At 30.9% G+C, this 27,469-nt stretch overlaps 1 protein-coding gene and 1 long non-coding RNA gene across 4 annotated transcripts; one reads left to right on the plus strand and one right to left on the minus strand.

Annotated features, from left to right (window-relative positions):
• Window positions 1-5,021: 5,021 nt before the first annotated feature.
• LOC126903080 (uncharacterized) lies at window positions 5,022-8,043 on the minus strand. Its single transcript, XR_007703413.1, has 3 exons — window positions 6,962-8,043; window positions 5,683-5,832; window positions 5,022-5,124 (listed from the first exon to the last, which is right to left on the minus strand). It is a non-coding gene; the product is annotated as an uncharacterized LOC126903080 (long non-coding RNA).
• On the plus strand, window positions 5,022-27,212 carry LOC126903058 (SKI family transcriptional corepressor 2). 3 transcript variants are annotated; one of them, XM_050680999.1, is made up of 9 exons: window positions 5,022-5,138; window positions 9,937-10,056; window positions 22,163-22,316; window positions 22,719-23,402; window positions 23,740-23,900; window positions 24,585-24,727; window positions 25,425-25,472; window positions 25,577-25,707; window positions 27,100-27,212. In XM_050680999.1, the coding sequence occupies exons 1-8, from the start codon at window positions 5,136-5,138 to the stop codon at window positions 25,638-25,640; spliced, it is 1,377 nt and encodes a 458-aa protein (XP_050536956.1). In that variant the 5' UTR covers window positions 5,022-5,135; the 3' UTR covers window positions 25,641-25,707; window positions 27,100-27,212. The 3 variants fall into 3 exon arrangements, with proteins under 3 accessions (XP_050536956.1, XP_050536957.1, XP_050536959.1); XM_050681000.1 differs by lacking the exons at window positions 22,163-22,316; window positions 22,719-23,402; window positions 23,740-23,900; ... (2 more) ...; window positions 25,577-25,707; window positions 27,100-27,212 and adding an exon at window positions 11,282-13,191; XM_050681002.1 differs by lacking the exons at window positions 22,163-22,316; window positions 22,719-23,402; window positions 23,740-23,900; ... (2 more) ...; window positions 25,577-25,707; window positions 27,100-27,212 and adding an exon at window positions 11,306-13,185.
• The last annotated feature ends 257 nt before the right edge of the window (window positions 27,213-27,469 follow it).

The raw sequence follows: 27,469 nt of genomic DNA on the forward strand, positions 1-27,469 counted from the left end.
AAAATGTATTATAATTTATGTAAATTAATGTAACGTAATATACGTAGCCTATTTTTAAAAACTAACTTCTAGTATAATTATAATTTTGTAATAAGTAATATAAAATTAAGTAAATAATTGCAATAGACAACGAATTATTTGTAGACATTTAAAAATATTGTTAGTTAAATCAAACTTATAAATAATATTAGGTTGAAAATATTAGTATTCGTTTACTAGTGAATGTCAAAAATGTTGTACTTCAATTTTTCAATCATAATTTATTTATGCTTATACTTGATAATTTTTTCATTTAAAAAAAATGTTAGAACGACTGAACTGGATGATTTGAATGTAAATGAACGTCTTAAATACATAAAATGCTCCTATTTGTTTTGTGGTTTGACTCATATGAAAATCACAAAAATTATGTTAATACGTAAAAATGAAGATTTACCTATTATTTTAACTAAAATATGTAAGTACAACGAAAATATTAAAAAACAAATAAGTTCGCTTTATGACAATGCAAAAAATTACATTAGAACCTTGTGGTTAATAAACCTTTATATACATAGTATATTTTGGCTTACATACAAACCTGAAAATGTAACAGAAGTTGTAATTGATGATTTTACATATAATAATATCATACGAACCCATGATTTTGTTATACAGCATATAGAGTCAGATAGTGAAAATTGTGATAAGTCTAATATGTTTCATATAGACAATAAGATGTTGGATGATTACAATAATAAAGATGATACATATTTAAATGATATATTAATTAAAAACGATGAAAATTTTCTTAAATTTCTTAATTTAGGGTCCCTACCTCATCTATTTCGAATAAAAATGTCTTATCGATTTTCAAAGACCTTCATGTCTATTAGAAGAGCACTAAAACATCTTACGATTAAACATTTTCAAAAGGCTTTTTCTATACAAGTGTCATGGGACACAGTTTTACCAGAAAAAATTCATGGCTTGTATGTTGCAGTTAATGAATTACAATGGTCGTCTGATAAATTACAAATTGTTAAAACATTCTATAAGACGTTTTTTGACCTTTTTAAAATTATCATGTTAAGATTGACTTGGAAACATTTTTTATACCTTCAATGCCAAAACATGGAAAATGTAGAAAATCTTGCAAAAGAATGGTTAAAAATATTGGATGATTTTTCAAAGCTGTCATGTGTAGAAAATGATAATGATATCATCAAAATTTCTTCGAGCATTAAACAATTTATTGCTTACATACCAAAAAACAGTAATGGATCAATTGACAAGAAGAAGTTTCCAAACTATTATCAAGTATACTTCTATAGCTTAATATCGGACTTACAAGTAATATTAACTAATCTTTGTGTAAATTTAAATTGTTTTGCTACTTATCCAATGTTTTTGCTTGGAGATGAACTACCTGATACTGAGAAACCAACTCACAACCCAACTGATGTTGTAACCGTTGAATATTATAGTTTACTTAATGCAAAATCTTTTATTAAAAATATAAAAATAATTTCGAAAACTACCGACTACGGAGTTATTAGAACTTTTATAAATTATATTGATGAATTTAATAAACAATAATTACATGTCTATCTAGATAAAATTTTTAAAGAATTATAAAAAAATACTGTTATTTTTATTGAAAAAATTCTATTAAATAAATGAGGCAGTTGAATTCTGTGGTCAAATTTGCTCTTTCTTTAGTTCATAAACTTCAATCCATGTAAATCCATATTGCTGTATTCGTACAACTTTCAATATTATCATAATAACTCATAAATTTTTTTTTATAGACTCATTACATTAATATTGTAGTTTTTTTGGTTGAATTTCAGATTAATAAAATTTAATAATACTTAAATTAGTTTATAAAGTTTTATAAGCTAAAATAAAATTTATTGATAATAGATGTCGTCATTAATAAAAGAAGACATGTAAAAAACCATATTGTGCAAGTACTTTTGGTAACTTGATAATTGACAATCTAATCTTTTTTATTTAAAAGAAAAAAAATATGTTGACATAACAGATATTATTTTTGGGACTTAATTACGTATATAAGAAACATTACGTCAGTGCTAATTTAAGCGTTCCGACTACTTATCTTAATAACTGCTTATTTTATTTTAAGAATATTGGAAATAAAACACATCATAGTAAAATTAATACCTACTCCGCTTCGCATCGAAGCTAAAAAATTAATATAAAAAGAAAATTTATTAAAAAATTTTATTTAATTTTTCCTTAAATACTTTAAAATTTGAATTATTATTGTGAATTAGTTTGTAACTGAATATTTGAAACATATAATGAAATTAATTTTTAATTTCAAAAAAGAAAATAACTTGCTGAGCGTATAAATGTACAAGTGTAGACACTGTTTTAAGTTTTACTTTTACTCTTAATAATATATATCAATTTAATTTTTTATTTTCCTGATGTTTTTAAACATAAATTCTATACGAAATAATTTTTAATTTATTAAAAAATAAAAAACGATAGCAAATTGGGGAAGTAGCATAGTTGGCACAAGTACGATTTAGATATAGATGAAATGCTTCTTGGGAAACTTAGGTATTTCCCCAGTCTAAGTTATTAGTACATATCAGTCGACTTACACTTATACTAAACTAAACCATACCGGTCGTTTAAATGTAACCTATGAAACCTAGAAAAAATCCAAATTTTAGTCGTGAAAATAAAATGTTATTTGATAAAAAAAATATTTTTTCCTTCATAACTTTTGATAAACTGCATAATTTTATAATAGGTTACTAAGTTCAAACGAAGGTAGTGACTTTATGAAATGAAGGGTTAGTCAAAATTTGCCCCAGTTTTGTATGATCTGAAATGATCAAACTGTTATACCTTAGACACCTATATGGTAATGCAGAAAATGATTTCTATGTAAAACCAAAATCCTATAAAAATTTATAAACACAACCTTTTATTATATCTTTAAAAATTATCTTTTACTTAAATAGTTTAAAAATATTTTTATTTAAACATACTTTACGAGAATGTTCTGTTTCAGTTGTATAGTTTTCATTTTAAAAAGGTTAATCATGTTAATCCATAAGAATGTTGTATACAAAGTAATTCTTTTAACGCTAGTCACTCAATTTTTCATAAAATAACTATAATGTTAAGAAAATTATTTTTGGAACTTTATAATTTCTTATATTTCTGAATTTTTTTTATTAATTACTTTTTTAATTCATAAGATGGGAGATTCATAAGTGGGATATCGTGTCAAGAGGAAGTTTAGGATAAGAGTGGCCGATCCCACGTAGTTAGAATTAAGGCGAAGAAGACTTTTTTAATTCATACCTCGTCAACTTTATATTTTAGTGACAACATACATATTTAAATACTTTATAAAATAAAAAACGGTAGCACAGTTTGGTTGCACACTATAATGTGGACGTGGCATAGTGGGAACAAGTATAGATGAAATGCTTCGATACAAATCTGTAGATAGTGTTTCCTTCATAATTTCTGATTACTAGTTATTTGATTTTTAACTATAATATATGAATAAATATGTATTATTGTTATTAAATATAGTATAGTGGGGTTGGGTTTAAAATTTTAAAAATTAGTATTGTAAATTTCTTTTGAAGTTGCCATTTTTTACCAGATATTTATCTTAATTTCAAAAATGAAAGTATTTTTTCAAATATTTGATGATTATAAGTTAAAGTAGATTAAAATCGGGTTTTTTTGATGTATCATCATCAATATTAGTTTTGTTAATTAATTTTACATGATATTATATAAACAAATTTTTATTGATGTCTAAATACTAATGATAAATTATTGACTTTTAAAACATACTATTGATGCCTCCGGTATTATGAAAACCAAATTAATGATAAATTTTATGTATTAAATACAAATCTTAAACAATTTTAAAATAAAAAATGGTTTTTGAAATAAAGAAAAAAATTTTAAATACAAAATTTGTTTCTATTATGTCAATCAAATAGGGTTCTCATAAAGGAAAATTAAAGTTTAGGTTTTTTATCCCCAAATACACGAAACAAAATTATTTAACTAAGCATTATTATGTTTGAGTTTTTGAATATTTTACAATATTTTCCTTTATAAAATTTTAAATATTAAATAAGTTTTAAGAAAATGAGTGTCTTATTCTTAATTAATCATTTTGTATATATTATGCTATAGTATTGCTTTGTATTACAGATAATTTATTGCTTAAGATCATTTTATTCTTAATAAGAATTTGAACATTATTTTTCTAATTGATAATTGTTTTTAGTGTACAAAAATTATATAACTTAAATTATTTGTAATTTTTTATATTAATGTACATAAGTTACATTATGTATAGCATATTATTTTGCCATAAAAAAATTAGGAGAATACTGAGAAAACTTAATTATTTTACAATATTTTGTGTAGTTTTTATTTTGGTTGTGTAGGATAGACAAAAATATTTGAAATTAAAAATTATAATATATTATCAAACTATATGTTATGTACTGCACTTGCTATTTAACCGCACAGTAAATATTATTAAAAAATAATCTTTTTTTATGTATAGTTAAAATTACACGAATATAATTAACTATAAGTATTATGTTTCACTACATAAAGTATCAATAAATTTACACAATTTGCAAATTATATAAAAATAAAAAAAAAAGATTTTATAAAAAAAATATTATACAGAGAACAGTTGATCAAATGATCAACAAGACCACAATAATAATTGTAGTCTTTTAATTTGGTGTATATTTATCAATTTCTTAATTAAGACATGATCTAACATGTATGAAATGTAAAAACTGCTCCGACAGAAGGAGGGTTGTTCTCAAGTTTGAATTTTTTGAAAGGATTCCCTTTAGTAGTATCAAAGGTCCACCCGCTAGTTGAAATATACGCAAACGCAAAGGATTAAAAGGAGGGCGAAAAACACTCATTGGTTTCATCAAATATAAGACACACCCCCGAAAAAGCATACACAATCTCGCCTGAGCTTTGGCTTCACAAAGGGTGACATTTCGTTTATCGTGTGCATTTGGAGACTTTGGTCGATGCAATCGCAGAACGCTGACAGTGCCGAAACAAAATTCAACTGTACTTAACTTTACTTACTTCAAACTGGAAAACAAATGGTAAGTACTTAAAATAATAGGTTTATAATTATTAAGGTAGAAATGAATATTAATATTTATTAAGAATAATAAATAAAAAAATTAATATACAACGAAAATATAGTTTCATTTTAGCTCAGTTTTCGCAATAACTATAGTGAAATCATAAATATTTATAGAAATATATAATAATTTTACAGAAAAATATAAAATATTTTTTTATCAATAGAAGAAAAATGTTTGTACCAAACGAATAGTAAGAGTTAAAGGAATCAAAGTGATATTTTGGAAAAAAAGATAAATGAAATTCTAAGAAGTAAAATAATATTCTTTTAAAATACTTAAAGATCATAGTGATTATTTTAAAATGTCCGCTATCTGCTAAAAATATTCTGTACAATTTCTTTAATTCATTTATTTTGTTAAAAGATTGTCTAATCACAAAGAATGCATTACTCATTTACTGTAAATAAATACATTTTTTCTGTAATTTTTGAATGCTATATAAATAAGTCATATCAAATTAGCTGTTGACTAGATAACATAAAGTTCATTAAATTTATACCTTATAAATAATTCTCATATACTTAAATAAATGCACCAAACCAATATGTTTCAAGTTTTTTGGTCGTTTGATAATACTTTTTTTATCCAGTCATAACAATATTGACTATTTCCTTCTCAAGATAAAATCTATGTTAGACTTTTCATAAATCTAAAAAAAGAACAAAACTAATTATGTTAAATTATAAGCCAAAAATTTCTGTTCAGTTATTTTACAAATATTGGTATTTATGTACAGCTTTTTATTTTTACGGAGTGTTTAAAACAAAATGAAAACCTGTGAAATTTCATAAAAAATCGACTTTCTTAACAATTAATTTACTTAATAGATTATATAAATTTATTGTAATAATTCATTTTGTTAAATTTGATTAAAAATACTAAAACTATAATGTTGTTTAAACGCTATCGGTTCATAAAAATAGGACAAAACAGTAAAAAAAAAGCTGCTGTCTTTTAAAAATTAGTGCGTTTTTTTCTGATCGCCCCTAAACTTTAAACAGCTGTAATTCATTATGAATCTAATAAAAATAAAATTTTGGAGTTGCCATTTGAAAATCTAAAGCTGCTACGAGTTTAGGTTATAATAGATGGTAGTAGACAATAAATTTTTCATTTTAGTAGCTCAAAAAGAACCATTATTGTTGAAAAAATAAAATTATATTTAGCTCTAATATTTATTGTTAATGAATCACTCAGTATTTTAGCGTAGAGAAACATTCTAAATAGTATATGTTTAAGGCGAAAATTGCACAATCAAAATTATTTTATACAAAAAGATGAATTATTTTCTTTATAAAGACTATTTGTTATTTTACTCGTTTAATTATTAATTAATCAATTACCATGGGCTTATACTTAATTTATTATTATGGTGTGATTATGTTGCTTATCATGATGAACAACATATAACTTTAGTAGTCAGATAACAAATAACATGGCGTTATGATATTATTACTTTTTTTTTGTACATAAACGATTATTATAAATCCTTTTTTTTCTGATTGTTTATTAAATAACAGGCAAGGGTAAAACAGTAATTTTAGTATTTTTTAGTTGCAATGCTTATTGCGGCGTTGAGAGTTTTAACTATTCCGTGTGAACAAGAACACATTGGCCACCACACTCACATTATGTATACATACGACTGAGGTTCATTGAGTATAATTACTGGGATGGCAAAATATTTCATGCAAAAGGCGACGTTTAAATATTTTATGACAAAAAATCACGAATATCGAATCATTTTCATTATCTATACACATTGTCACTATAATTACCTTTATGTAATTTAGGTGTCTCAGTCATTCATGTAAATAATGCATTTTTTCCTAGCAAAGAATGAAAATATTTACACAGAAACGTATCACATGACTGAAGCCGATCGTTACTTTTTCAAATTAAAGTACCGCGTTACTTTAATTTTATGAATAGATTTAAAATGTATTTTGTGTTTGCTGCTATCGAGAGGATTGATTCACCAGAGCCATAAAATCTGAACAGTCATATTGAATTTTCATAAGTAAAATCCAATGCATTATTAATATTTAAGATTGCCGAATGAAACTGATTTCTATTTAGTTTCGAAAGCGCATTAAATTTCCCGATGATGTTATTTAAATTGTATTATTGTTGTTGGCTTTTTGTCGTTAAATCTGAAAATTAATTTAAAACCGTTTTCGACCAACTCCGCATCGACTTATAATAATAATAACAATGTTGGAATTATTATCGCTGTGCTGTGTCTATAAGTACATTACTTTTCAACGAGCTCGTCAAAGTTTGGCTGACGATTTGGTAATTTTAATAATAATTGAATGCCGCAAATCAATTTACCAACGAGGTCGTCTCTTCTGCGGCGGTACCTGTTGTGCGCGGCAATGGCGGCTTACCCCAAAAGAAGGGGAGTTCAATCACATTACGCACCACCGCCGACTGCCGTAATTATTGTTGTACCCCATACAATAATGTACAACAATTATGTTTTAATAAGAATCGCAATACATAACACAATTCAGCATACAGTTAATATTACTACGATAGAAACACGATTAGATTTTCATCATCCGTAAAATTACATCATCCTCCGCCTCGGTTTCCTTGATAGATTAACAATTCTCATTGTAACCATACAAGTATAACGAACAGTATACCATTGTTTATAGACAATATATAATTTATGCGTTAAAGACTTTGGTCGTATGTTCGAGCAAAGCTGTAGTTGCTGTTGAATACATAAACTATCTAATAGACGACATTTGTTTTTGCTGACTTCAACGCGATGGATTGTTGCGATAGTAGTGCAGTTTTAATGTCAAAATTAAGTTTCGATAATAATAAATCAAGTTGAAAATTATAAATGTATTTGTCTGAGAACGAGAGAAAAATGACAGCAAATATGCGCAGATAAAAATATTTTAACAATTCTCGATTTTTTTCCTATAAACATTTAACATTTACACTGTAAATATTTTTCACAAATTTGTTCTAAACATGTTGTTGTTATAAGATGATTCATGTTTTCGTTTGTGTCTATTTTCGAAAATCAGAGCATAGGTTAGGGGGTGTGAAGATTCAAACACTTAGCTACACAATATGTTACATGTAATCAAATTAGGCGAGTATTCAAAAAATGGGATGGAGTTTTGTAATCAGCTTTCTTTTAAATATTCTATTACTACGTCTCTGTAGAAAATCGAAATCTAGTGGACTTACGTCGTATCATAATTAACCGGTGTTTAAAAATACAATTCTTAAAAAATGTAATGGCCAAAAGCGAAAAAAATTAATCTTACACGTTAATTAAATGCAAAACGACTAACAAAATTAAACAAAACAATAATCGATTAAAAGCTCATCATTATCTTGAAGTTTCTATATTCTTAAATTAATAACTAATATATGATTGTTGCCAGTCTAAAACTTATTTCTAATAATACCTCGTAAATAACTTTGTCGACATGATTACGCAAATTGTACTAGCTATTAAATCGTTAAACTAATTATAATGATTAATTTTACCATTCATGCGAACTAGTATACAATAACCAAGATTTGCCGAGAGAAAAACTATTTGAATTATTCACTAAATCTACGACCCTGCCCGAGCATAATTTTAATTTTAGTATTTTTAATTAGTTCTCATTCGGCAATAACGTTGTACACTACGCAGAGACGTTTAAGAAAAGATTTAAAGCACACCCGCCACCGTGTAGTCATGCATCACTTCGTTAGACATTCGAAAAACCTTTCGCTCTCTTTTGGCAAAATTTAACAAGTAATTATCGACGGATTACAACCTCTGCGTTCTTTCAGCACCCCCTCACCCGTCCGGGGTCAGATTAACCCCACCATCGCCAGCCGGTTGTAATTGTGTTGTTCGTCCCTCGGCGCATCCACTTCAACCAGACACGTTCTTTCCTATCTCAGCCGCCTTGACGAGCAGCCGGATTCCCTTTCACGATCGGCTCTCGTTTAATTAATTTCGCTTTTACCACCGTATGCCATCAACGCAATGAACGCTTAGTTCATTGTAGTTCAAAATGTATTTCTACGCGCTTAAGTCGCAGTTAGTATCAATTTTAATCACATTCATTTACCAACGTAAAGAAACGACGGATTACACACCGCACAGTTTTGCGTTACGCACAACTGTTCTCTCAGCAGGTAACCTCCACAATAGTCAGCCAATTGATCATAGTGTCAATTCTGTTTACTGGATTCTGTTCTCCCAATATTTTTAAATTACAAATTCGCCCTCGATAGGATTTGGTAGAATATAAAAATTGAAAACAACTTAAAATTATCGTGTCGTGACGTTCGTTTCAATGAAAAGTGGTTTAAAGGAAAATATCAACGCAAAAAAAAGGCCATTAAACCGAATAAATAGATATCAGTCAGAGTTTGTTGATCTATTCACAAAAACGAAGAATCCAATGTAGTATATTAAGTTTTGCATGTTATTGAAAGTTCTTTTAGTTTATTAAAGTGATATATTTATCTCTTCAATTAACCGAAATAAATTGAGCTTATGAGAGAGTAGAAGAAATATTTTAACACAAAATAAATATTTGTCTTCTTGTTTATTATTTCGGTTTATCTTTATCTATGATTTTACATAACAAGATTGACATAAAATATAAATCTATTAAATCTGTTTATGTATAATTGTTCGATGTCCATTAAAATATGATTTTCAAGTTAAAAATCAAAAGATCGTCGTTTTTATATAATAAGATTCTGGTTTTCCTTGCAGAAAATGACACTGGTGAAAATGGATCAAAGATTTCAGATGATTGGTCATCATAGGGATGACAAACCAACTGAGCCATCCAGGGCTCTTATTCCTGTAACCAATAATTCAAAGCCAAATAAAGTAAGTAATATCAATTTAATTCATTTTTTGTATACATTCATAATAATTATAATTGGTTGACTAAACTGAATTTTAATATTTGAGGGATCGGCACAAATTTTTCTTTGAATGCTAGATAAAAAAATGAACTCTGCAAATCTTAAAATCCAATTCCCTAAATTATAGGTATCGGTACTAAACTGGAGGATCTTAATTCACAGTCTAAGAATTTGTTTCTCACCAAAAAAAAAAATAAAATTTATTTATGATTGAATTTAAATAGTATTTAAGATGAGGGAAATATGCCAGTAACCCCAAAAATTTTTCGTATACTTTACAGCCAATTAAAAATCATTTTGGCCTCCGCCGAAGAGGATACTTCTTAACCCGAGGAGATTTTATTTTAGTCGTGCCAATCACTATTCATCTGACCCTTATGATTATTATTTTAAAATAAATATTAACATACGCAATCTAATATTTGTTATAATTTTATTATGTTCACCATATGCCTCAATATCATTCCACTGTGAAATTTTAACTTATAGCCTCGTTTTATAAAAATAAAAAACAACAATTATTTTATGAAGTTCGATTATTTATTTTCAAGGAATTCTCTGTCAAAAGTAAAAGCGACTTAACTTTTTTTTTCGTAAATACGTCCAGGGGATCTTCCAAAAATGTTGAACCTCAAGTCGTGTGCTTTTATAGCACTCAGTCAAATCCAGTTCTGCTGGTTGAATTGACTTTAGACAGCAATACACAGCGAAAGTAATTTCAATGAATCTTTTACAATCAATACCCCAAAAAAAATTATTTCTAAATAAACTTTCACGTTTTTTACTAACTATATGCATGTATTAACAACACTCAATTAGAGTATAATTGAGCCTTGTGCAAATTTTGAAAAATATTTTTCAACTAATTCGAAGAAAACATCATATCAATAAATATTCTTAGTCCAAAACATTATAGTTTACGAAATGTTTACAGTATCTATCTGAAAAATCAAACATAAATTATTTTGAATTGATTAAATTAAAAATATGTCAAACAAAAACTAAATGATATATATATATATATATTTTGTGTTCAGTCAATAAATTTAGATATTATAAATATTTAATTTTTAACAATATAGTGTAACTTCGTGTAGCAAAAATAAATAACATCTAAAGACATGTAACGAGTAAAATATTTTGTGAACTTAATAGTTGAATTGAACAGTAATGAAACGTTTAAGTAGGTATTGTTTTGTTTGTCCAACCAGGTGGGTACTGTTATTCTGTATGGCGTTCCGATCGTTTCCCTTCAAATGGACAATCAAGAACGTTTGTGTTTAGCTCAGATCAGCAATACTCTTCTGCATAGGTTTAGTTACAATGAGATTCACAATCGTCGGGTTGCGTTGGGAATCACTTGCGTACAATGCACTCCCGTTCAGCTGGAAATGCTACGCCGTGCTGGTGCCATGCCAGTGTCGTCACGCCGATGTGGCATGATAACCCGAAGAGAAGCGGAACGCCTGTGCAATTCATTTCTAGGAGACAATACGCCTCCTCGACTGCCGGACGACTTTGCGTTTGCCGTACACCACGAATGCGCCTGGGGATGTCGTGGATCGTTTTTGCCATCCCGTTATAACTCATCCCGAGCGAAATGTATAAGGTGTTCGGTATGCGGTCTATTCTTTTCGCCTAACAAATTCATATTTCATTCGCATCGGACAGGGGCCAGTGCTCGTTACGTACAACCGGACGCCGCCAACTTTAACTCTTGGCGCAGACACATGAAGCTAAGCGACGACCCTCCGGATCACGTGGTACACGCCTGGGAAGACGTGAAAGCCATGTTCAATGGCGGTACGCGAAAACGCGCAGTGTCCAGACATTCGCCACAGCCGGCAGGATTGTCGCAACCGACACGTCCGTCATCTCCACCACCTGTACAGCCAGTTACCACAGTTACGTCGCCGGCTCATCAGCGCGAGCGCGACGTAAAAAAACAGCCGATACCCGTTTCGCTACAACCGCCAGTGCCGGTGCCGTCCATGCCGCTGCATCAAGCCATGGTCGACTACGTGTGGCAGCAGCGGGCCAATCCATTTGCAGTGGCTGCAGCAGCTGCAGCTGCTTACTCGGCCGGCGGCGGACTACCCTGTTGGCTTCCGAAGTTGGACTTGGACGCGCACAGCGCGTTGATCGGGCGCAGCTCAGCAGTCGATTACTCGTCGGCATTTCGGCCCGTTCGTTCTGTTACAATGGCCGACGACGACGAAGGTGGCCGTGGCGTGGACGACGAAGACGACGACGAGATCGACATCGAGACGTGCCCCGAAGAACAGAATTCATAAAGTAGTCGTCGGTCAGATTCGGGTTAGTTCGGTGGTAAGCTGAACTTTATCGTGATAACCGTGTTATTTGTTGTTGTTAACATCTGAAAAATACATTAAGGTCTCTCGCCAGATGTGGTTGTGTAGAGTATATTTAGATAACTATTTTATTGTATTTCATTTATTGATTTTACACGATTGTAATTGTTAATGATATGATTTTCTATTGTAAGAGCCGTGTGCTGTTTAAAAAAAAACCAGATAAATACTTAATAGTGAAGAAAATTGCAATATTATCAGACTCGATAGCTGTCTAGTGAAACGCGTGTGAACCATTACACGTGTATCTAATTGTTTAATACCCTAAAACACTTCAATTTTTATATTGTTACATAACAGATTATTATTTCGACCGAACAGATATACATTATTATTATTTACAAAGTATTTTATCTTAATTCAAATTTAAAAGAAAAAAAAATAGATTTTACGCTATGGTCTAGTCAATAAATTGTATTAAAACTTCTTGTAAAACTAAACTTGTATCAAAACTTAAATCTATTACTAAATTGTATCTTATAAATGAAACACTATATTAATTTTTTAGGGTTAGATCATTTATTCAGTTGTATTTTCATCTGTAAACGAAACAATATATTGTGTCATAACAACATTTGTTTTAAAACTATTTGATTACCCTTAAAGTTGTACTCGATGTCATATGCAAAGGACGCACGTTTATTTTGCAAAAAATAACTTTAAATAAATGCAATCATATTAAACACTTGGAGTTTTCATTTTGTTCAAAACAATTATTACATCTTTAAACGATTTTTTTTTTATACTCTATGGCAGGTATTCGAGGGCATATTGCTTTGCGTAAAAATAATAATATAGCGTAGTTGTTAAATTAAAATCATTAACTATTGTCGTGTCCAGACATGTACACGTTCGGACGATGCCCTTTTTATAACGACTTTGGGTAAAAAATCATAAATATTAATAGACGGCTGATAAAAAAAAAAAAAAGAGAGTACTATATTTTGCGTATATAAATAATTGTCTAGTGTGACTGGAAACGAGCCGAGGCGTACGCACTGGCATTGTGTTATTTAAACGAATGGGAAAACAGTTAACCTCTGCAGCGCCCGCCGACGAGTGTACGAGAGAAACCCGAGACTGACGTGTCGTATAATTAAAAGACGGTTCCCCAGAGACTGGGCCAAAGGTCAACGGTTGACATTTTGCCAGAACCGTTTTTAAACGTCGTTTTCAAAGCGAATCGGAAACGGTCCCAGACGGGGAATACTCGGCGGCGGAATTACCGCGTTCAGAATAACGCTGTTCGTAGACGCCAGGCCGTTAGGAATTTAACAGCGCAGCGGACAGTCCGTAATAAAGTCGATATCGCATTGTGATGACGACCGACGACTACTGTTGCAAGTTCGACGGACTGTTGCGGTAAAAACGCCGTTGTTTTATTATGAACGTGAAAGGTATTGATGGGTACTACAGAAGTCGCAAACAGACAAAGGTCGGCGTGTCGTATGGCGCGCGTTGTGTTGTAATAATTAATGACGAACGGACGGACTGGTACTCGCGTTTCAGCGCGTAGGTCCGATTCAGAACAGACTGGCTGTGCACGACCATTGTAATTATTCGTTTGCAAGTTTAATCGAGCCAGCGGTGCAGGTGAATATTTCATGAGTCTGACTTGGGTAAAACCCATCATCGGATTCCGCTGCCGTTTGCGTTTGCACAGCCGTACCCCTCCCCCACTGCCGTGCCACCAACCGCAGCGTTTAAATTGAATTTTATTATCATTATTTACCAGATCTACAAAGGTCGCGCATCGCAATAAAACTGCAACAAATACTTACGACGTAACAATACCAGTGGAACGAGTTTATTGTTACCGTGCTCGGCTCGGACGAACCGTTTATATAATATTCAAACTGTAACAATTGAACAATACCTACTTTTGTGTTCACCATTAATGATGAAATTGTATTTAGCGCAGGTGGTGTCTTTACTTACAATTCGTCGACTTCCAAACAAAATGAACACCTTATGGAAATCGTTGGCCGTGTTCTTTCGTCGAGCTTTTTCATTAACTTTTTTACCTCGTCCAATAGTTTTCACATGCAAATACGTTAGTGCCAACGGTAAATTTAACGATATTATTGTACACGTGTCAATGAAGAAATATAGTAAATAAAAAACAAAATCGTGATATTTCAGTAGATGCAAAGATTCAATCAGAAAAAATACCAATAACATTGTGTTAAAAGTCACATTACTGATGAAGTTATTAATTTGTTGAAAAGTTAACGTTTACTACGAAAATGTATCAAAACCAATTACTTACAAACCAATAGTAATTTCATTGATTTAAATAGAACAATAACACTTAAACTCTATTGAAATATGATTATTTAATAGGTTCCAAAAAACAACTCGGAAACATTCTTCAATCAATCACTGTGATATTTGATCAAGAGTGTGTTTGAACTCTGCATTAATATCAATTTTTATATGCTTTCAACCAGATGTAAAATGACTCTTTGACGTCCGAAACAATGACGTTGTATTGTTAGAAGGGTTACATTATTTTCATTGGCAATAAATATTATTTTAAAGTACACTTTTTATTGACACCCAACCAACGTGGGATCTATGACTTATTTATTTTATTAAATAGAGTTCATCATACCCGATGACGGCTCTGAATGTACGTTGAAAGCTTGTAAAAATATTCAAGTGGAAATGTCATTATCATAAATATATAATTAATTTTTATATTCTATTTTAATTGAATTTTAAACTCGTTAAATAAAAAAAAAAACAATTTGATTAATTATAAAATAACAACGAAAGAAACAATCAGACTTATTTTAAGTAATTATATTGATTGTGGGTATACATTATTACTCTAAATTATAAATTAAATTTCTACTACTATAACGAATAATTTCCATAATAAAACAAATAAATTAAAAATCGTTAAAATAAATTAAAGTTAAAAACACAAAAAATTCAATTTGAATGTCAATTATGTAACAAAATAAATTACAAAGTATGACTTTTCATCGTTCATAAAAATAAAAGCTGCAAAGGTACTAATTTTTCAAATAATGTGTTTTTCAACTAGTATTTTAAAAGTTTTAGTATTTACAATATAAAGTTTACTTTTGACCTTTTCTTATTCCCAAAGTAAGTAGAATTGTTTGTATAAATGTTTTTCATTTTTGAAAAATTCTGAGCCCTATATTAATTTAGAATAAATTTTGAACAATCACCTTTAACAGATAAAATAATCATAATTAATTTTTGATATTTTAATAAAATTTAAAAGAATGCTAAAATACAAAGTAAATATAAAATATTATTGTCGATAAAACAATTCAAATTGCATAATATCGTGATTTAATTTTAACTTTATAAATATTTTTAAGTTTGAAAAAAATAATTAAACAAATAATCAGTATAATCAAAGAAAAATAATCTCTTAAGATGATTAAATGTAAATGCTTCAAAATGTAAGAAATAAGTAAAAATTGCGTTTTTGTACAAAGGGTAGGAAATTAAATACTTTTAATTGATTGTGAACTAAACCAGGTGGGGTGAAAAGGTACTTAGCTCAGCTACCGTGAAATGTCTTTTGGGACGTCCGAGTACTTTGCCATTGTTATTTGTCGTCGGTCGTTGAATTTACTCAAAAACGCACAGCACTCGTGCGGTTTACTCTGTCGCCCTGCCCGCCCACACTTCACGCTTTCCATCTCTTACTCGAGGTGTTTCCGCAGGCTCTATGCATGCTGATGGGGCTTATGAGGAGAGGTGACATGCAAGGTAGATAGTAATTACAAATGTCTAAAAAATGACAGCAATAGTGCGATTTTGCCGAACACGTGGAAAGGTTGTGCGAGTAGGTGGAGGCGACTTAAGTTCTTTAGTCAATGAGCAAACCGGATAATCTAACTGTAGCCATGGAAACACCAATTTGGCTTTAACTTTTTTATTAACAAGCGATCACCCTGTTGCCGATTTGATGGCGCAGAGTAAAACCAGACGGCATGGCGAAGAGTGAAGGGAATTTTCATTTAACTCGAAGAAAAAATTGAATTCACATCCACCGGGCCATGAAATTGAATTTCACAATTTTCGTAAATACAAAAAAACGGAAAAAACTAAATAAATAAAACGATAATATATACACATATTAGTCCGAGTCAACCAATCTGCGGGGAAGAGCAACGAATCGACTTCCGGTCGACGATAAACCGATTATAAACTTACTGTCGGTGGCTCTGTGTATGTGTGTGTAATGAAAAATTGCTGATTTTGTATTGTGTACAAATCATAATAATTATTATTCCATTATTGAATATATATTTATATAGAGAAAAATACTCGCATCCAAAGATAAAATAAAACGGTAAGACAATGTGCAAAGCTTGCAAACGAATTGAGGTCGCGGCCAACACGCAATGAAACGGTAATGTAAACGCAAAATCACAATTTATTTATGGCCATACTTCTAAATACGAATAAAGTCGTTATGAATAGATTTAAAATCATTTTTTTGACGATCATTTCTATAAATTATCCGCCGAGCTTATGTCAATACACAATCATAAAAGTCGACCCGACGAAGACAATGTTTGCACAACTCTAACTATTTATACTGTTTAGTACTAACCAATTGAAATGAGCTTAGTGTTCACTACAATAGTTTCAGTAAAAACAATATTGTGTCATTATGACGCGCCAAAAATATTTAAATATATTTATTTAAATTTCTATACTTTTTGATCAAATTGAATTTCTTACGATGATATCGTTTCGTGTTTTGCTCGTGTATTATAGTTATACACGATTCGATTTGATAAATTTAATAAAATTTAGTGCAAGGTGCACCTTATTATAGTTTCATTGGACCCAATAGAGTCGACACTTATAAATAACCCCTTTATTATGAAGCCAAGTCCCGGAGGACTTTACAAACCGATCTGGCAATTCGTGTATTCGTCACGCATACTTAAAACTTTTCAATATGTTCCAATGGAATAACTACCATGGCAAATTCAACATTTTACGGTAAAAATAAACGATTTATTACACATGAGTGTATTCTAAAACAACAACAACGGAATTCAATAAAAACTTTTTGCATATTCGAATGGTTCAAATTCGATATTTATTTTTAGTTCCCTTCTTGATCATCGACTTCATTCTCCATACGACTACAACAGAACAATATGTGTCTTTTACAATGTGCTCGGAGCATTTTTTGTATGATCATTACTTTTTTGTACTCGTTTTACAACGATTAACAACTAGTAGTGCAGTGTGCTCTTACTTCCAGAATACATTTCTTGATTGTTAATGTAGCCGTCAAAGAGTTAACTCTAAATTGGAACTTATAGACACGTGCAAGAGGGTCGACATTTAATCGTAAATATCATGTCCATTTGAAATAAAAATCGCCGTGATGATAACAGTAAACCCCTCGCCGCTGGTCGATGGTAACGAGCTGCGGCCATTGTATTATAATGTGATAAATAAGCGAGAGCCGACAACGGTACCCCGGGGACCAAATTACCAATTTCGTATCGTTACGAACACAACTACTGGCCGCAAAACTAAAAAACCAAATATTATTTATTATTTCCACTTGCCAGTACGGATTTAAGGGTGCGCGTTAATCGCATACTGCCTTGTCCGACAAAATAAATAACAAACTGTAGGAAAAAATTACATTTTATTTCTCTGTAAATCGCACACACCTTTTCACTGCGCTCGACATTCCCGTTTGTTGTTGACGACGACGTTTTCCTCGGAAAACCTTTTCAACACTTCCCCCCCCCCCCCGACCAATTGCGCGCCGCAATCACTGCCGTCAGCGGATTCGAGCAAATCAATTTTTGCGATCGCCATAAAGGCCATCGGCAGATTAATCGCAACAAACGTGTAAAGTACACCCACTAGTCGGTAATTCGAGATGGAAATCAACGGGTAGTAGCACAAAGGTTGCGTTTTTAAACCCCCGTTAAGCCGGACGGGGTAGACATGTCTCCGGGGAATTTTTCCACCGACACACAGATGTTCGTATTTTAATTGTGTCAAACGGAAGCGGAACGTCTAAAGGGTACAGAATAAAAAAGCAATTATATTTAAGACGAGTTGATTACCACTCGTCGTGATCGGTCCCAAAACGTCAATTCGCCGGAAAGTTTTAATAGCGTTTTTATTTAAATAAAAACTTATCTAACATTTTAAAAGTCATTTTAAAGGTACAACCCGTACAAGTATATTTATTGGCTATTTGCGGCGGCAATCCACTGATTCGATGATGTAAAATTATCTATTTCCTACAAAAGCGACCGGTACCGTGTAATTTAATATCGAAACGTTGAGCAATACGCGGCTGCTGTTAATCATATTGATTATAAACGAGTGGAGTAGCGCCACCGTGTTAGTTAAAAGCTTGTGGGGGTTTAATTATGTTGAACTGCTGAATAGCGTCGAAAAAGACAATAGGACTTTATGGGACTTTGGCGGGTTGGAAGTTGACACGAGAACGGTGGCGACAGCAGTAAGTATGTGTTGTACAAGGTTGCCGGCGAAGGCCGTGAAAAGGTGTCGGCGAACATCGGCAGAGTGTTGTTCGTTAAAGGTTGTTAAAGGTCCGTGTAAATATGATGTAAAACCTGTGCGCAGTCATTAACTGTTATGCATTAATGGCCTTTGCCGAAAACACCCGTACGCGTCCTTGGTAATACCGCCTACTAGAGAGCGAACAATGGCCAGACCGGCAGATTAAATTGATTGTTTTGGCAAGTCGATTACACAAAAGGGTATTTATGAACGTATACAATGTTCATCGCGTTATTACATACAAACGTAACGTATGCATCTGAACGTCGTCACCGTTTACGCACAGTGCGAGCGCACCATTGTAATCTGTGCATCTTCAGTCCCTCGCGGTGCTGTTCGACGATTGTAACGAATGTATTTGTTGATACGCCACCAACGGCCACGATGAACGTAAGCCGTTTCGATCACCTACACGTGCGTGATAATCGCGTAATGTCTGGTTTTTTAATTAACCGACGGCAATATACTCCGTTCTGTTTACCGGTGCATAAATAAAATACACCAACAAAATAACGATCAGACCATTACAAAAAAGAAAAAAAATTATACCATATTCAATGGCATAATAACTGTTACTGTTTTAAACGAGTAGGCAATACAACAAATTCAACGTTAGCTATTTTTGAATCGCGTTATTCATCGACGAGAGGTTCTCAAAATTAATCTTCGATTTTATTACAATGCAATCAATTGTGCCGCGGGCGACAAAAGTACGCCGAGGGAAGCCGCTCTTGTTTTTCAGTGGCCAACAAATGCCGTCACCACGACCACCTGTGCACCCCCAGCAAAAACGCTCGAGGAGGGCCGTATGTCGTGGTGTCGGGGTTTACACATTATTGTTTCACATGAAACACAGGAACGAGTAATGAAAAAACATTATTTTTCGTCAACACACTCGATTGTGTTTATGCGGTCGAAAATGAATTTAACGAGCTCGGCGCGGCCGACTATGCGCAATCGTATCAAGTAACAATGAAATTAACTTCGTTATGGAAGTGCTGCTTTTGAAAAAAAAAAACTGCCGGCGGTGACTGCACTCGACTGATTGATTCTGAAAAATTTTAACAAAATCGACATGGATAAATGATTTTATTTTGCCAACTAAAGACTGACAAAACGGCGTATGGGTTTTCAGCACATCGGTTTTTGTTAATTTCGGTGACGAGTTCGAAATACAAGTTGGCGATAGAAAGCAATATTAAAAATGCATTTTTTATTAAAACAATACAATGTAACAGCTACTATTAGATGCTTTACGCTGACGAATGTCGATAAAACCATAATTGTAATGTTTCTTTGCCGCGCGTCATGACGTAACCTCTTTAAACAAAGTGGTGTCTTTACTTTAATAAAAAACACCAAGAAAGACACATATTATAATAATACATAACCCGTGGACCGAATCGTTTGGGTTGTGTGTTTAAGGTAATCATGTAATGGCCGCGCACATGAATTGTGAAGCCAATACAAACACAAAACGTCTGTTTTTATTATTACTACCGTACGACGGTCAATATCGTCCAAGGACACTTTTGTCCAAGATACAGGAACGTTTCATTACTATTATTACCGAATTATTTAATGTTTACCTTCAGCACGACCCTCTTGTCTTTGCCAACGTAACATTAATTCAAATTAAACTCGCACCCTTTATTTTACAACGACGCGATCTGCGGGGCGCGTTGCGGTGGCCACCCCGGAAACCGATAACAACGGCCGAGTTTATTCAAGCCGAGAATTTTCTGTTTTTTTTTTTTCACTTAAACAACATCGCGTATGTTACGAGACTTGTTCAGACAATCACGAACGTACGCTGATCCGTCAGCCGTGATTTCTTCGCACCCTGTTCCCTATACGCATTCGATCAGCCGTGTTATTGGGTCGCTACCGCTGCCGCCAAGACGTACGACCGGCACACTGTTCCGCTGATGGCCAATAACAGACGTGGTCCGGATCCGTAATAAACGTTCGAGCGAATATAAGCGTCGCAAGACGGGCGAGAAGGGCTCAGTGGATGTTACCCGGGGGAACAATAACGGCCGTGCGCGCCCGTTCTCGTGCGCCTCCTCCCCAGAGGTGTCCCTGCCTCGTGCGTCGCTTAAAAAATACTAACTTTTCAATTGATTGTAGTTGTTTATCGCGTATAACGAGTACGTGGCGGAAAGTTTTTTTACTCCGTAAGCCGTTAAATTAAGGTTATTATTTATACCGACACACGTGAGCATTTTCCCGTACTTTTTCCTGTGCACTTATTTTACACGCCGTAAATTCCGACGGGATATCGCTCGTCACGACCGTGTCTACAACCCCTTAAAACGCATTGCCGTCGAGATTTAAAAAAAAACGTTTTCCATTTATTAGCAACTTCTTTGTTGCCGGACAGGTACGATCATCAGTACAGAAATACCGTTTCCATTGAAATACAACGGGTGCGTAGTTATATTTCTAATAGACCATACTCCAATTATTTACAAACTGATTTGTTGTTATTATCGTCGAGCAAATATAGAGATTACGAATAACATATTATATTATAACAAACGTCAATATTAGGGCGAGCGTTATGTACGAAGGGTGAAACTCAATAGACCGACCCCTCGACGGCTTAGTGTTTTATACCCGAAGAGGTCGCAACGTTAATCGAGCAATTAATAGATTACTGTGCATTATTATGGTGTTTGCTTTCGGTGAAAACCAGACTGCTACAAATTTTTGCTTCTAACTTTTGTTCATTCATTCCATAACAACCGTGCATACATAATTAGTCAACAATCATTAAATAACAATAACTATTATATGATGTGTAAACAGGAATGTTTAAATTAAAGAGAATCGTTTATTCTTTGTATCTTCCGAGTTTTCTGGGTGTATTGTTTTGTTTAAACAATACTCTGGCCGATATACCGAATTTACGCAAGTGTAAATTGTCTCACACCGGAGTCGAGTACCGCGGAAACGTTTTCGTAACTAAATCTAAAACCTTGTGTCGGTTTTGGAATTCTATAGGAGTGAGATATACACCTTATTAATATTTGTAGTTTTATGGATCAGTTCGGTATAAGTCTATTTTATTTTTCCCTGAATTTGTTTTCAATAACATTTTGTGATTACATATAACCTCAAGTATTTTTACAGACTGAATCTGACGACGAATTTGTGGATAAATCTAAAACATTTGCGAAAAATTACTGTCGAAACCCAAATGGAACCAGATCAGATCTTTGGTGTTACACTTATGATCCAGAAATTCCAATAGAATCATGTGCGGTGCCATTGTGCATTTCGAAAAGTTTGATTATTTTTTATTATATTATCTTTTTTTTTTAAGCATGCCGTTTTTTTTTACGAAAAAAGTTTTTGTAATTTCGGTTTTTAATGTCGATACGCTATTGTCTTCCAATGATTATTGTCTTCTTTTTTTTTCATTTGTAATGGTAGTTTTAAATATAAAAAAATGCTTCGAAAATCAAAAGGTGCTAAATGATGTAAGCAACAAAACTTAAGTAAAATTTTTAAATAAGATTTCTCTTAAAATCTGTTTTACACTTAACCTAGGGTCATTCACCAATAAAAACTGATTTTAAGTAATTTTAATTAAAAATGAAAAGCCGGGTCTGTAAGGGTTTAATTATACATACCATTGAAAACAATATATTTTAACTAATAGAGCATTGAAAAAAAATGTATTTAGAGTGCAAAATGACTGGACCGGGTGTCGAGTATGGTGGTAGGATAAACAATACTAAAACTGGCTACTCGTGCTTAAAATGGACCGATGCACCAAATGAAATACCTGGGAAAACATCGTTTCCCGATCGCAGTCTAATAGCAGCTGGTAATCGGTGTAGAAATCCAACCGGAGATCCAGGTGGACCCTGGTGCTATATTATGGTCGACGGAACTATAATTAACGACTATTGCGACGTAATCAGTTGCGACTCAATAGATTGTGTCACATATCTAAGTGGTTTAACCAAGGAGGATTCACCAGTTCATGGACATTATACTACTGCCAAAATGGCGGGTGCCCATGAAGGTTACTTCCGTTTTACGTTGAAAGCTTGGAATCCGGCAGATATATCAAATCGCGCCATACGAATTGCTCTGGTTAAATATCCGTCCTCCTCGATAGAATTTTTACAAGGAACCGGGTTTGAGGTGATAATTCCAACTGATGCATTTTCCGCAACTGGCATCACCCAAATGAATTTATCTTGGAACAATGGACTCGTTGTACTCACAAGTACTTCCGAAGGACACACTAAAGAAGTTTTTAATACCGAATTGGATGCTGATGCGACGATACCTTTGGACGTAAGGTATTTGAGCGTTTCTGGACCGGCAGCGATTATACAGTATCCGCATTGCACGCCAGGTAATTTTCCATGGATCCAAATAAAGCATTTTGTATTAACACTTGAGTACGTATTCTTCGAAATGAACACAAATGATACAAAATAAAAAATCAAAACTAGATTTGAATATTTAGAAAACGTTAACCTTAAATTTTAACTAGTTTGTTTTATATGTAAAGTTAAGTTAATTAACCATAAAATATTTTTTTCATTTTAAAGAGTTACTTTTTTATTTTGGCGGTGTTAAAATTACATTTCATATTTTCCTACATTAATAAAATAAGTTTTTATGCTATTATATGAAATGATAATTGTTCAGTTAGACTTTTAAATAATAAAGAACACATGTTTTTACAGACTGTGAAGAACATATTACAATTAATGAAGATAATTATAGAATTTGGCCACTTAGTAAAAACGAATTTTCAGGTTCAGAATTATTATTTTACGTTCGTACAGTGCAATCCGCTACCATTTCTTACTACACGGCCCCTGCAAAACATATACCAAAATTAAAGGTATGAAAAAAGTTGATTTCAATGTACTTATTTACTTAACCGAATACAATGAATACAACTGACGTTTAATCAAAGAGCTTCATATTATATTAAAACTCTTATTATAAGAGAAATTCCCTTATATTACTAATCCCCCTAACATAGTCGCGCCTAGAGGTGTGTTAAAGGGATTTAAGCACACCCCTCCAAAAAAAAAAGATATTGGTTTGGTCATTCAACTGTTGATACAATTAATTTTGTTATATTTTAAATTTTATTGTTGTATTTATAATGTTATTTAACAAAATTTTATTGTTGTAAAAATAATAATTTTGAAAAAAAATGTTGTATTCTACCGGATAATTATAGACATCTAAATATATTTATATGTGCAGATAACAATAATTATTTTATTGTATGATTGCATTTCATTTTATAATGATTGAAATTTTCGTTTTAATTGTGCATGTCTATGCTAAAAATANATAATGATTGAAATTTTCGTTTTAATTGTGCATGTCTATGCTAACGTGGATAGTGTAGAGGTGATGCCCCAAACTAAATATTTAATATGGTAAACAAAGTCAAAACTATTTCTTTTTAGCACCCTCAGAAATTTTTATCTAGCTTCGCCTTTGCCTCCAGATACATATAATAAATTTAAGGTTATGATATTTCAACAAAATAATAATAGATTAATTTTAGATAGTAATCGAAGGACAACCAACGAATCAAATAATTATTTCATACTTTGAAAATTCAACAGATGGAGAGTTTGAAATTTTTCATAAATTATTCGACAAAGAGGAATTAGTTTCATATTGGCAATGGCACCACTATTCTATCACGTAATATATATTTATGTTAATAAATTCATAAAAATTGAATAACCAAAGAAAATATGTATTTTAAATATCGCTTATTTAAAAATTACTGTACAATCAAAACATTTTACGAGTAGAGCTTTTTTATCTCTATTAATGTTTATATTTTATCTAATGAATAATTATTTTTTATTTATTATTATATATTTGTAATTCAAATAAATTAACTCATAAATTATACCACTGTTAAAAATAATATTTAACTTTAAAATTTAATTAATTTTTTTTGAAATCGTATACTCTTGTATGTATTATTTTATATTGGTGAAATATTTATTAATTTAATTGGATACACTGATTTTAAGTACTTTTTTTAAAACATTTTTCAAATTATTTTACAATTTTTTTATTTTTTAGAGTTGTACTATAATTACTTTTACGCGATAAAAAATAATTGTAATACTTATCTATATGAAATAAGTACATTATTGTTTTTAATTGATTTTTTAATCAACTTATTTAACATGTAATAACAATATAATGAAAATCACAGAAGAAATATTATGAACATAATTTATCACAAACAATATAAAATTGTTTACATTTTATAGAATTATAGACAAATCGTTGCAAGTTTAAAAACTGAATATTAATAATAAAATGATCACTTTATTAAAAATCACTGACTTTAAAATACAATTTCTTCATTGGTTTGGAATAGGTACCAAAAATGTGGGTCATTGGACACTTTATTGCAGTGGACCAGAGAGTAAATATAGCAAAATTCAAGTTATTCATTTATCATTATTATAAGTTTTCTTCCAATTACAATAAAATTGCTATTAATTAATACTAAAAAGATATTTCTCGCAGATTATCCCTTACCCCAAGCAGAACTACCAGAATGTACTATATCATTATCTGGTTATCAATATAGCGGATCACAATGGATTACTGAAAACGGGGAACAATGCCTTCCTTGGAACATAACAGAGCTGCGCAAAGTAAGTCAATTATTCATATAATAATTATAAAATTGATATGCTCCAAATAAATGAGATATAAGTCTATGCACTTATTTTCACATAGACACTAAACTAAATAAGAAAATATTTAATATGGTAAACAAAGTCAAAACTATCTTTCAGTAACAAAAAATAAAACGATTAAATTAGTGAGTTATACAAAGAAAGATATGGATAATGGCTTGAATACTAAAAAATTTAAATATAAAAACATTTCTTCGTTAAAATTTAATAAGTTAATAATGCAAATATTTTAGTTAAATTAACTATTTATTTTACAAACATAATCTTGAATTCTGAGATAACTAATAATTTTATAATTTTTTTCATAATGAACCAAATACCAAATAACTAATAAAATTGAACAAACAGAAAATTATTGAATATATAACAACATAAAAAAAATAAAATTAATGTTTTATCAAACAACGACAAATCAATCTTCATAACATCTTAGATTTGTTGACTTAAATTTTGTTTCCCTTGCTGAAAATAAAAATTCAGATTTTCAAGACTTGCATCAATAAAAGCTTAGTTTTCAAATATGACAAACGCAAAACTCTCTCTATTGCTAAATTTAAATTTCAATTTAGTTTTGAGTACTTTTGATTTTGAAGTGGTTTTAAGTTTTTTTTTTCATAAAATTTATATAAAACAAATAAAATTTAACATAGTAACAATGAAATTTATCAATTTTCATGAGACATATAAAAAAAATTGCATCATAATAACTTTTTTTACATTTATATAAAAATAATAATAAAATCCAAGCAAAATGTTTATCGAATAATGCGATAATTACTTGTGTTTAATGTTCACCAATAAACAAATCATTGTTTCTAAGGAAATTAAAATATTATTTTTTGAAAAACTGTTTATAATTATAACATTTCTTAACTATCAAAAATCTCATGATGAAATTTCTCATTTCATAAACATTTATGTAGATTTTCGATACAAATATCATGAAGAATGAACATTTTAATGATCTAAGTAGTTAATATAAGACAGAAAAAATTTCGTCTAGAATTCTTATTTTAAAAAAAATTATTATAATGCAATATTATTTCTACGTCTCATAATGATTGATAAATTGAATTGTTACTATGTTAAATATTATTTGTTTTATATAAATTTTATGAAAAAAAAACTCTTAAATAAAAAGTACTCAAATTAAATAAAAATTATAATTATTCTATTTTAATAAACAATAAAATTTCCCTATAATAAAATTATGATTTCTTACACAAAATTATCTACGAACTTTTATTCATAGACATTTTAAAATAAGTTAGTTTTAACAGATTGTTGAAAAATTAAATAATATAAAATAGTTTAATATATTAACTAATAATATTAATTGTCAAATAGAAAGTAGATGAAAAACTTTTAATTGACGGAAATTATGTAGCAGCTAATAATTACTGTCGAAACCCTACCAAAGATCCTAAAGGACCATACTGTTTTATAGATACCAATGGGACTGTTACTCAAAGACAGTGTCTCATTAGAAAGTGTCGAAATACAGGTAAACAAAATTTTTATATTTACTAACAACCAAGTTAATATAAAATTGTAATTTATACATTTTAATTTTATATCATTTGTAATTTAAGAATGTCACATTGCTGGATGTGGTACAGACTACATCGGTACTTTGAATATGACTTTATCAAAAAGAAAATGTTTGAAATGGGCAAGTTTCATTATTCATATATGCATTAAAACTTATTAGTTTTTA

The sequence above is a fragment of the Daktulosphaira vitifoliae genome, unplaced genomic scaffold (assembly GCF_025091365.1).
Source record: "Daktulosphaira vitifoliae isolate Bord-2020 unplaced genomic scaffold, ASM2509136v1 Scaffold_3, whole genome shotgun sequence".
NCBI lineage: Eukaryota > Metazoa > Arthropoda > Insecta > Hemiptera > Phylloxeridae > Daktulosphaira > Daktulosphaira vitifoliae.